This window comes from Salvelinus sp. IW2-2015, linkage group LG6.2 (genome assembly GCF_002910315.2).
Source record: "Salvelinus sp. IW2-2015 linkage group LG6.2, ASM291031v2, whole genome shotgun sequence".
In the NCBI taxonomy this organism is placed as follows: Eukaryota; Metazoa; Chordata; class Actinopteri; order Salmoniformes; family Salmonidae; genus Salvelinus; species Salvelinus sp. IW2-2015.
Genome location: NC_036846.1, coordinates 12,491,546 through 12,504,051, shown reverse-complemented (window position 1 = coordinate 12,504,051; position 12,506 = coordinate 12,491,546). Strand labels below are relative to the sequence as shown.

The following is a 12,506-nucleotide window of genomic DNA, read 5'->3' as shown; positions in this document are numbered from 1 at the left end:
CATGGGAAAATCAAAAGAAATCAGCCAAGACCTCAGAAAAACAATTGTAGACCTCCACAAGTCTAGTTCATCCTTGGGAGCAATTTCCAAACGCCTGAAAGTACCACAGATTTCTTTTGATTTTCCCATGATGTCAAGCAAAGAGGCACTGAGTTTGAAGGTAGGCTTTGAAATTCACAGGTACACCTCCATTTGACTCAAATTATGTGAATTAGCCTATCAGAAGCTTCTAAAGCCATAACATAATTTTCTGGAATTTTCCAAACTGTTTAAAGGCACAGTCAATTTAGTGTATGTAAACTTCTGACCCACTGGAATTGTGAAACAGTGAATTATAAGTGAAATAGTCTGTCTGTAAACAATTGTTGGAAAAATTACTTGTGTCATGCACAAAGTAGACGTCCTAACCGACTTGCCAAAACTATAGTTTGTTAACAAGAAATTTGGAGAGTGGTTGAAAAATCAGTTTTAATGACTCCAACCTAAGTGTATGTAAACTTCCGACTTCAACTGTATGGAAATGTGATATTTCAGTTTTCTATTTTTAATACATTTGCAAAAGTTTCTAAAACCGCTGTACCGTGGGTCTATTCTCTGCTGATGCACAGTGAATTGAATATTCATTCAGATTATTTATTGGACATCCATGTAATGTTTGTTTATCTGGGCTGTATTATGTTCATAGACACTGTGATTAAAAAACGTATGCAGACAGTGAAAGCTATTACATTGCCAATTAAAATAATAATAATCTGTCCCACATGCTCTATAATTGTTTACAGCACTCAATAATTGTTTACTGCATATATTATAGTTTATGTAGATTCAGAAGCTGTTAAGACTCATAAAGTGAATGTAATATTAGAGACCTTGAATGGTTGCTTTTTTCTTGCTGTTGTAACTTCCACTGAGGGTATCTTATCTCAAATCAAATCAAATTTTATTTGTCACATACTCATGGTTGGCAGATGTTAATGCGAGTGTAGCGAAATGCTTGTGCTTCTAGTTCCGACCATTGACCGTTTTTCTGTCTCTCGGTCCCAGCTTTGATGCACCTGTACTGACCGCGCCTTCTGGATGATAACGGGGTGAACAGGCAGTGGTGGTTGTTGTCCTTGATGATCTTTTTGGCCTTCCTGTGACATCGGGTGGTGTAGGTGTCCTGGAGGGCAGGTAGTTTGCCCCCGGTGATGCGTTGTGCAGACCTCACTACCCTCTAGAGAGACTTACGGTTGTGGGCAGAGCAGTTGCCGTACCAGGCGGTGATACAGCCCGACAGGATGCTCTCGATTGTGCATCTGTAAAAGTTCGTGAGTGTTTTTGGTGACAAGCCAAATTTCTTCACCCTCCTGAGGTTGAAGAGGTGCTGTTGCGCCTTCTTCACCACACTGTCTGTGTGGGTGGACCATTTCAGTTTGTCCGTGATGTGTACGCCGAGGAACTTAAAGCTTTCCACCTTCTCCACTACTGTCCCGTCGATGTGGATAAGGGGGTGCTCCCTCTGCTGTTTCCCGAGGTCTACGAACATCTCCTTTGTTTTGTTGACATTGAGTGTGAGGTTATTTTCCTGACACCACACTCCGAGGGCCCTCACCTCCTCCCTGTAGGCCGTCTCGTCGTTGTTGGTAATCAAGCCTACCATTGTAGTGTTGTCTGCAAACTTGATGATTGAGTTGGAGGCGTGCATGGCCACGCAGTCATGGGTGAACAGGGAGTAGAGGAGAGGCCTTAGAACGCACCCTTGTGGGGCCCCAGTGTTGAGGATCAGCGGGGTGGAGATGTTGTTTCCTACCCTCACCACCTGGGGTCGGCCCGTCAGAAAGTCCAGGACCCAGTTGCACAGGTCGGGGTCGAGACCCAGGGACTCGAGCTTAATGACGGGTTTGGAGGGTACTATGGTGTTAAATGCTGAGCTGTAATCGATGAACAGCATTCTTACATAGGTATTTCTCTTGTCGAGATGGGTTAGGGCAGTGTGCAGTGTGATTGTGATTGCGTCGTCTGTGGACCTTTTGGGGCGGTAAGCAAATTGGAGTGGGTCTAGGGTGTCAGGTAGRGTGGAGGTGATATGATCCTTGACTAGTCTCTCAAAGCACTTCATGATGACGGAAGTGAGTGCTACGGGACGATAGTCGTTTAGCTTTCTTGGGAACAGGAACAATGGTGGCCCTCTTGAAGCATGTGGGAACAGCAGACTGGGATAGGGATTGATTGAATATGTCCGTAAACACACCAGCCAGCTGGTCTGCGCATGCTCTGAGGACGCGTCTAGCGATGCCGTCTGGGCCGGCAGCCTTGCGAGGGTTAACATGTTTAAATGTTTTACTCACGTTGGCTGTGGTGAAGGAGAGCCCACAGGTTTTGGTATTGGGCCATGTCAGTGGTACTGTATTGTCCTCAAAGCGAGCAAATAAGTTGTTTAGTTTGTCTGGGAGCAAGACATCGGTGTCCACAACTGAGATGGTTTTCTTTTTGTCATCCGTGATTGACTGTAGACCCTGCCACATACGTCTCGTGTCTGAGCCGTTGACTTGCAACTCTACTTTGTCTCTAAACTGACTCTTAGCTTGTTTGATTGCCTTGAAGGCAATATTTCCGGTCGTTTTGCCATTTTAAAAGCAGTGGTTTGCGCTTTCAGTTTTGCGCGAATGCTGCCATCAATCCACGGTTTCTGGTTGGGGAAGGTTTTAATAGTCACCGTGGGTACAACATCACCGATGCACTTGCTAATAAACTCGCTCACCGAATCAGCGTATACATCAATGTTGTTGTCCGATGCTATCCGAAACATTTCCCAGACCACGTGATCGAAGCAATCTTGAAACGTGAAATCAGATTGATCGGACCAGCGTTGAACGACCTGAGCACGGGCGTTTCCTGATTTAGTTGCTGTCTATAGGCTGGGAGCAACAAAATGGAGTCGTGGTCAGATTTGCCGAAAGGAGGGTGAAGGAGGGCTTTGTATGCGTCGCGGAAGTTAGAGTAGCAATAATCCAGAATTTTGCCAGCCCGGGTCGCGCATTGATATGCTGATAAAATTTAAGGAGCCTTGTTTTCAGATTAGCCTTGTTAAAATCCCCAGCTACAATAAATGCAGCCTCAGGATATGTGGTTTCCAGTTGACATAGAGTCCAATGAAGTTATTTCAGGCCCGTCGAGGTGTCTGCTTGGGAGTGATATACACGGCTGTGATTATAATCGAAATTCTCTTGGTAGATAATGCGGTCAGCATTTGATTGTAAGGAATTCTAGGTCAGGTGAACAAAAGGACTTGAGTTCCTGTATGTGTTATGATCACACCACGACTCGTTAACAATAAGGCATACACCCCCGCCCTTCTTCTTACCAGAGAGATGTTTGGTTCTGTCGGCGCAATGTGTGAAGAAACCGGGAGACTGTACCGACTGATAACGTATCCTGAGTGAGTTTCCGTGAAACAGAGAATGTTACAATCTTTGATGTCTCTCTGGAAGGCAACCCTTGCTCGAATTTCGTCTACCTTGCTGTCAAGAGACTGGACATTGGCGAGTTGTATACTCGGGAGCGGTGAGCGATGTGCCCGTCTGCGGAGCCTGACCAGAAGACCGCACCGCCTGCCCCTTCTACGCCGCAGTTATTTTGGGTCGCCTACTGGGATCCGATCCATTGTCCTGGGTAGAGGTCCAAACAGAGGATCCGCTTTGGGAAAGTCGTATTCCTGGTTGTAATGTTGGTAAGTTGACGTTACTCTTATATCCAATAGTTCCTCCCGGCTGTATGTAATAAGACTTAAGATTTCCTGGGGTAACAGTGTAAGAAATAATATCCAATCAAAAAAATAATGTCCAATCAATTGAATTTACCACTGGTGGACGGCAATCAAGTTGTAGAAACATCTCAAGGATGATCAATGGAAACAGGATACACCTGAGCTCAATTTCGAGTCTAATAGCAAAGGGTCTGAATACTTATAAGGCATTTCTGTTTTTTTGTAGATGTTCAAACATTTCAAAAAAGCTGTTTTTGCTTTGTCATTATGGGGTATTGTGTGTAGACTGATGAGGCAAAAATGTATTTTATCCATTTTAGAATAAGGCTGTAACGTACAGCCTTATCATAAAACTGCCACAAAATAGATGGATGGATATTTGTTTTATTCAAAGCTACTGATCCAGTAGGTAGGTTGTCATTCTGCACTAACATACTTGCTCATTGGTTCTTGAATACATTTTACCCAACTTACCTGTCATAAGCATAATGGATATTGGAACAAGGCAAGGCAGAGTACACTGACTAGCCCTTTCCTGCAGTCAAATGACCTAGGGGCCTCATGAGTGGAATGTGATTAATATTTTCACAATTATTAATTTAAAAAGAATTAACAACAAAAATCCAGTGTTTCTATGTCAAACGGTTTTGTTATATTTCAGTCTTCTGTGATTGTAACGAGTGCGCTGCACTGCGAGTTGGGATGCAAGTACAGGGAGCGAATATTTAATAAATAAATGGAACATAATACAAAACAAGAAACACGAACAGCACACATGAAACTGAAACAATAACACCTGGGGAAGGAACCAAAGGGAGTGACATAAATAGGGCAGGTAATCAAGGAGGTGATGGAGTCCAGGTGAGTGTCATGAGGCACTGATGCGCGTGACGATGGTGACAGGCGTGCGCAGTAATCAGCAGCCTGGTGACCTAGAGGCCGGAGAGGGAGCACACGTGACAGTACCCCCTCCTTGATGTGCGGCTCCAGCCTCAGGACGCCAATCAAAATGACGATCCCGGGGATCAGGAGTGGACCGGTCACCTCTGCTGAAGAGCGGAAACCTGTCGATCCGGGAGCATGGCGGCCTAGAGCACCGGAGAGAGCATACGTGACAGTACCACCTCCCCGGCACGAAGCTCCAGCTGCAGGACGCCAACCAAAGGGACAATCCAGGGGATCAGGAGCAGACCGGTTGCCTCCGCTGAGGGACGAAACCTGACAAACCGGTTGAGGCGTGAGAGCCTGTCGAGCCAGCTGAGGCATGGGAGCCTGTCGAGCCAGCTGAGGCATGGGAACCTGTCGAGCCAGCTGAGGCATGGGAACCTGTCGAGCAAGCTGAGGCATGGGAGCCTATCAATCCCGCTGAGGTATGGAAATCTGTTGAGCCAGCTGAGGCAGGGGAACCCGTCGAACCCGCCGAGGCTTGGGAACCTGTCAAGCCAGCTGAAGCGTGAGAGTCAGACGAACCGGCTGAGGCCTCCCTGGTAGCTCCAGTACTGACACCCAGACCCGACATCACCCTCAACACAAAAACAAAACAAACTCTCCCTGATGCTTTCCTTTGGTGAGGCGTTATTCTGTAAGGAGTGCGCTGAGAGTACAGGGAGTGAGTACAGGGAGTGAATATCTAATAAATAAATGGAACATAACACAAAACAAGACACACGAACAGCACACAGACATGAAACTGAAACAGAAACAATAATGCCTGGGAAAGGAACCAGAGGGAGTGACATAAATAGGGCAGGTAATCAAGGAGGTGATGGAGTCCAGGTGAGTGTCATGAGGCGCTGATGCGCGTGACGATGGTGACAGGTGTACGCAATAATCAGCAGCCTGGTGACCTAGAGGCCGGAGAGGGAGCACATGTGACAGTGATGTACAGTACAAGTCATAAGTTTGGATACACCTACTCATTCAAGGGTTTTTCTTTATTTTTACTATTTTCTTCATTGTAGAATAATAGTGAAGACATCAAAACTATGAAATAACACATATGGAAGCATGTAGTAACCAACAAAGTGTTAAAAAAATCTAAATATATTTAATATTTGACATTCTTCTAAGTAACCACTCTTTGCCTTGATGACAGCTTTGCATACCCTTGGCATTCTCTCAACCAGCTTCATGAGGTAGTCACCTGGAATGCATTTCAATTAACATGTATGCCTTGTTAAAAGTTAATTTGTGGAATTTCATTCCTTTGTAATACGTTTGAACCAATCAGTTGTGTTCTGACAAGATAGGGGTTGTATACAGATGATAGCCCTATTTGGTCAAAGACCAAGTCCATATTATGGCAAGAACAGCTCAAATAAGCAAAGAGAAAGTAACAGACACATCACAACATCAACTGTTCAGAGGAGACTGTGAATCAGGCCTTCGTGGTTGAATTGCTGCAAAGGAAACCACTACTAAAGGACACCAATAAGAAGAGACTTGCTAGGGCTAAGAAACACGAGCAATGGACATTAGACCGGTGGAAATCTGTCCTTTGGTCTGATGAGTCCAAATTTCAGATTTTTGGTCCCAACCGCTGTGTCTTTGTGAGACGCAGAATAGGTGAACGGATGATCTCTGCATGTGTGGTTTCCACTGTGAAGCATGGAGGAGGAGGCGTGATGGTGTGGGGGTGCTTTGCTGGTGACACCGACAGTGATTTATTTAGAATTCAAGGCACCCTTAACCAGCATGGCTACCACCGCATTCTGCAGCGATACGCCATCGCATCTGGTTTGCGCTTAGTGGGACTATCATTTGTTTTTCAACAGGAGAATGACCCAACACACCTCCAGGCTGTTTAAGGGCTATTTGTCCAAGAAGGAGAGTGCTGCCTCAGATGACCTGGCCTCCACAATCACCCGATCTCAACCCAGTTGAGATGGTTTGGGAGTTGGATCGCAGAGTGAAGGAAAAGCAGCTAACACGTGCTCAGCATATGTGGGAACTCCTTCAAGACTGTTAGAAAAGCATTCCAGGTGAAGCTGGTTGAGAGAATGCCAAGAGTGTGCAAAGCTGTCATCAAGGCAAAGGGTGGCTACTTTGAAGCATCTAAAATATACAATATATTTTGATTTGTTTAACACTTTTTTGGCTACTACATGATTCTATATGTGTTATTTCATAGTTGTGGTGTCTTCACTATTATTCTACAATGTAGAAAATAGTAAAAATAAAGAAAACCCTTGAATGAGTAGGTGTGTCCAAACTTTTGACTGGTACTGTATATTAAGTGTAATATTGGGATGCAAACTCTAAATATCTTTATCTGACATGGTACAGGTGTCTTTTTTTTAAAGCTCATAACCATGTGTGAGGTGTATACTTTTGTAACAATGTTGATTTGTTTAAGACTACCAAGAAACACTCTGTGTGACCCTGATTTAGCCCAATGCAGTAAAAGGATAACTTTCATATACTTACAGCATTTATCGGACTTGGTCCCGATGTCGATGATGGGCATCCCAAAATACTTGTCAAAAAGATGGGGCCATCCGTTGTTATCTCCTAGGAAACAAAATATCAACACATTATTATACTGGTCAGAAATAATACAAAGTAAAACCCTACAGCAAACATCAATGTTGTATCATACTTTTATTAATAATTTAGACGTGCTGGCCAAGGTGTCATTTAATGCCTTCTACAAGACAGCAGGAATAAACTACTTTCAGCCTGGCATCAGCTTGATATCCATAACTCAGCCAGTAGGCTTCAAGTTTTGACACTGTAGATTCTCCCTCAATAAGTCTGGGGCTTAGCCTTGATGTCAATCTGTTTCTACTCTCTTGCCAACTCCTTATGGAGCTGCCATGTTTGGCTTGACAATGACAGCAATGAAGTTGGCAGGAACACTAACAGATCTGGGGCCAGGCTTTCCAGGGCTCATTCGTTGAACCATGAGAAGATAAATAGATTGCCTATTTCGGTAGATCAATCTGAAATGAAGTTTAGGTTTGCCGATATAAATACTACAAGCTTTTAGGTCAATCCATGTCAATAGATCTGTTTTTTAAAAATGGACAGAGAAAGAAGTAATTATGTTTACAAGGAAAGTGTGTCATTTCTAACAGCTTCCTCATTACCAGTGCAAATGGATGTGCTGTTTTAGCTGCCTTCCAACCTAATGCAGCATCATCAATCACAAGTGTCACAGATTTCAAAAGTTCAGCATTGATTTTCTGCTTCAGTGATAACATTCAAGTTAGGCCTTAAAGCTATGGGCTTTCTTCGGCTATTTGCTATGGGGATCAGTATGGTCTTTCAGTGAGTAACAACCTCCTCTGTATCCTGGCTTCACGCACCAGTTTCCTGCCCAAATGGATGTGACATACTTTGATAATACAACTCTTACATCCTACTCATATTAATTAGACCAATAGAACCCTCCATGTAGTTTCTGAGTGAAAAATACCTTCCTCAACCCATATCACGTCGCATGGCTGAACTGCTGAGCTCTTCCCATGATTAAAATGGTAGCTATCCAGGAGAGTTTGCACTACGGAATCCCAATAGTCGACCTTTAAAATATCATCATGACACTGAGGCTGCATCTCATCTCATCATGGGTCAGGTGAAAGTGTACTGTTCAACAACAGTTGAAATCAATCAGCAAATGCATTTTTAAACCATATGTCAATTATTTGCGACGTGAGCAACTATTTCCCTGTTTTGTTGAGCTAAACTTATTTTAAGGCTTTTAATGAGATCCAGTGTTTGTGGGCTTGGCTGCTATACGTTCAATAACTTCCTTGTTGTGCATTGACACAAACACATTAAATCAAGGTATACCATTCAACAACAGATTTCTAAAACACATATGTTCAAGTTATTATTTCCAACATGTGGAACTATTTAATTGTCTTTGATGAGGTAAACTTATTTTAAGGCTTTTAAAGATATGTAATCCCAGTGGATTTGCTATTAGGTTCAATAAATTCCCTGTGGAGAGCACGGTCACAAATACATTATTTCATTATGAAAATATCATGCAAGGCCACTTATACTCAATACTAACATGTGATTGTGATTTCCATACTCATATGGTGTATAGGGACACATTCACACACACTGGCAGAGCTGAAACAACATTCAACTCTACTGCTATGGAAACCTGTGTCACCTTTTCAAATAGTGTCAGACATCCTTTCAAAACCAAGTAATATTAAAGTTATGAGTGACTGGCATCAGAATGTTATGTTTTTCCTCATCTAAAGAGTTAATAAACTCAGTCTTATTCAGTTCAAACTTTTAATTAAATATAGTCATATCAGTGACTTCCTGGCCCATGACATAATGACAGCAAATCAATGCACTGTAAGGGGCTAAAAATTAATTAAGGGTTGATTTTGCAAACACGTACACTTTTGGATGTTAAATGTTTTGAAAATGAAACCTCTTGAAAATGCTTTTTATCTATCTGAATATTTTCTTCACTCTGTCTGGAAACAAGATCTAATAGTGGCTGAGACCATACTTTTTAAGAATATAAAGATTTTTATCGATTTTCCCAAATGCCCAAGCAGAAATAACATTACCATCACGTCATAAAATGTGCGATTTTAGATTAAAAGGAAATTACAGAAATCGTGACTAAGGTATTTTATATAACATTTCACATGATTTGTTTTTACTATTTGGATGTTTTAATTATATGTATTCATCATTGTCAAGTCTAAATGTTTATATATGCCTTGATGATACTCAGAAACATGTATTTACCAACTCAAAATGTTAATATTTGACATTATTTTAGGAATTATCTTAAAAACATGCATATAAGGTTCACATATGGGACAAATCATCAATATCAATTGTAATTTAATACACCCTTTCCTCAAAAATATGTACCGTGATGGAAATAACTTAGCATTGTGGTAATGACAGAGTGTGGTGGAAATGACATTTCATATAAAACAACTGATGAAAAATACAATTTTGTCACAGTTATACATGTTTAATGTATGAACTAATACATTTGGGAATTACATTTTTACAGTATTTGGTCATAAATAGCAGGGATTCTAGCATGCTATCTCCAGTTGAACAGCTAGCATACAATGTATCCTAAATACGTAAAATTAAAACATAATTTMTAAAATCTTACATCATTTAATGAAATTATAGCCTATTTGGTAATGACGTACAATAAAATATTATCTTCTCAAGTCATATTTACCTTTATTTTTCTATCATTTTCCAGCATAAAAATGTGAATCTCCCTCCATGACATCCATGTGCTCCAGTCACTATTTACATCCATGGTAACCAAGAACACAAACTTTTGAAAAAAACTTTATTATCATGTAATCCGCTTGTCGTGGTGGTAATCACCCAAAACTTAGACACGACTGTATTTTGTGTAAAAACAATTAACGAGTGGCTTATACACATCTAATATGTATATAGTTTCCATTTATTTGAATATTTTTTTAAACAGATGCATTAAATATTTTCTAATTTTAAAGACCTTTGTAAGTGTAATACTGTACATAGTAGAATGTCAAAAGTATGGGTGTGAGACAGGACAATTTTAGTCTCTACTTAATGGATGTGAAATAAAAATATCTAAATTCACATTTTATCCGAAAAATCTAGCCCTGAGACACAAAAAGTCCCGTATTTGCAAAATCACCCTAAAATGAAAACTCATTGAGAAATGGAAGTCTTGAGGGTGTTTAAGGTGGAACATAAAATCACCACGTTCTCCTTATAACTCATTTTAATAGCAAACGTAATTCAATGAACAAAGGTTTACATCTCTGACGTTGTTCCCACACAGACAGTTTGTAGACACTGATCTTAGAAACTGATGCTGTATCCTTCTGCAGCCCATGTTATTTTAGACATTCCCTAAAGTTTTCACAAAACAAGACAGTCCATAACTTCTTTAGCGACCCCTGCTGTCTGAACGTATTTTGTTTTCGTGCTGATCTCGCTCTTTTCCCATCTTGCYTTTGGAGAGAGCGTCCATACGAACTGAGAACTTTGAAGCTGAAAGAAACCTAGAAATATTGAACGTTGATAACTTACTGGAAACAAAGTTGTAAAGTATATATTTACTACTACAGCATAATCAAGTGCTTAGATAATCAGAGTGAGCTGAACCAGAGGGTAATTGGATATTTTCCTTTGACGCTTATGAACAGAGAATCCTGGTGAGTTAGCTTTATGATATGCCTGTCTTGATGAATAACTGTCAGGACCCGGTGCGAGAAACAGTCACTAATAATTGGCAGAACCCAGAAGATGAGGCAGACACAGCAGTACTAGAGATGGAGGTTTAATAAAGGAAAAATCTTCAGGCCAAAATTATAAATCCACAAAGTGGTAAGAACAGCAGGGAAAAAAACAAACCTCAAAAGACTAATCAAAAAATAAACAAGAACAAAACCAGAGAACCTCTGGAAAATCCAACTAGAGAATATATGTTCACAAAGGCTGGGGCTGGGTGCTAACATACAAACACTGAGCAAGGAACTGARGAACACACAGGGTTTAAATACTAACAAGGGAATGACTTACAGGTGCAAACAATAATTAGAGCAAGAAAAACAAAAGGTACAAAAAAGGTGCAATGGGGACATCTAGTGACCAAAACCATAATAGTCCTGGCCAAAATCTGACAATAACAAAGGTGTACATGATATTTACGATCTAAAACCAGTCAGGATATTGACATAAGCATGTATGACTTTGAGAGTGATGATCATTTAGATTTTAGAATGTTTAGCATTTAGCATTTGCTATCACTACATGTGCATTTTGTAACCCCCTTTTGATTCGACAGCACCAGCGCCACATACCATCTTCTGCAAACTACTTGGCCATTTACAGAGGCTTATCATCTACAGATTCTACGATCATCATTGTTGCCTCATCTCTATAGAGGGACATTTGACTGGTACATTGTGGAATGAACTGAACCGAGATAATTGAGTGCACTCACATTTTACTTTATTGGGTACCCCATTATTTTCTTATTTTTATTACTGTATTGGACAAAACTTAATTGTTGAAAATGAATGGTCGTTGTTGATAATCTGTTGTTATGATACTCTGTTGTTGTGATCTTTGAACATAAAAAAGAGAAAACAAACAAGTCCTTGCATATTCTTCCTTTTTCCTTGCTTAATTAGATTCCATTGCTTTAGATAACAGTCTCCTTATAAATTCATGATGAAATCTTGTATTCACAAACAAAAAATGCAGGATATACACTATATATGGGGCAGCAGTTAGCCTAGTGGTTAGAGCGCTGGACTAGAAACTGAAAGGTTGCAAGATCGAATCCCCGAGCTGACAAGGTAAAAATATGCCGTCATTGAAAATAAGAATTTGTTCTTAAGTAACTTGCCTAGTTAAATAAAGGTAAAATAATAAAATAAATATATACAAAAGTATGTGGAAACCTGTTCAAATTAGTGGAGTTTTGTCATTTCAGCCACACCCGTTGCTGATAGGTGTATAAAATTGAGCACACAGCCATGCAATCTCCATAGACAAACATTGGCAGTAGAATAGGCTTACTGAAGAGCTCAGTGACTTTCAACATGGCACTGGCATAGGATGACACCTTTCCAACAAGTTAGTTAGTCAGATTCCTGCCCTGCTAGAGCTGCCCCGGTCAAGTGTAAGTGCTGTTATAGTGAAGTGTAAACGTCTAGGAGCAACAACAGCTCAGCTGCAAAGTGATAGGCCACACAAGCTCACAGAACGGGACGGTTAAGTGCTGAAGCGCGCAGCGTGCAAAAAT

General features: G+C 40.9%; 1 protein-coding gene across 1 annotated transcript in view; it reads right to left on the bottom strand.

Moving 5' to 3' along the window:
* rxfp1 (relaxin family peptide receptor 1) overlaps positions 1-12,506 on the bottom strand; it is a 109,569-nt gene that overhangs the window by 57,081 nt on the left and 39,982 nt on the right. The window contains exon 3 of the mRNA XM_023989680.2: positions 7,175-7,258. Coding sequence (XP_023845448.1) covers positions 7,175-7,258 — 84 coding nt within the window. The remainder of the gene's footprint in view (positions 1-7,174; positions 7,259-12,506) is intronic.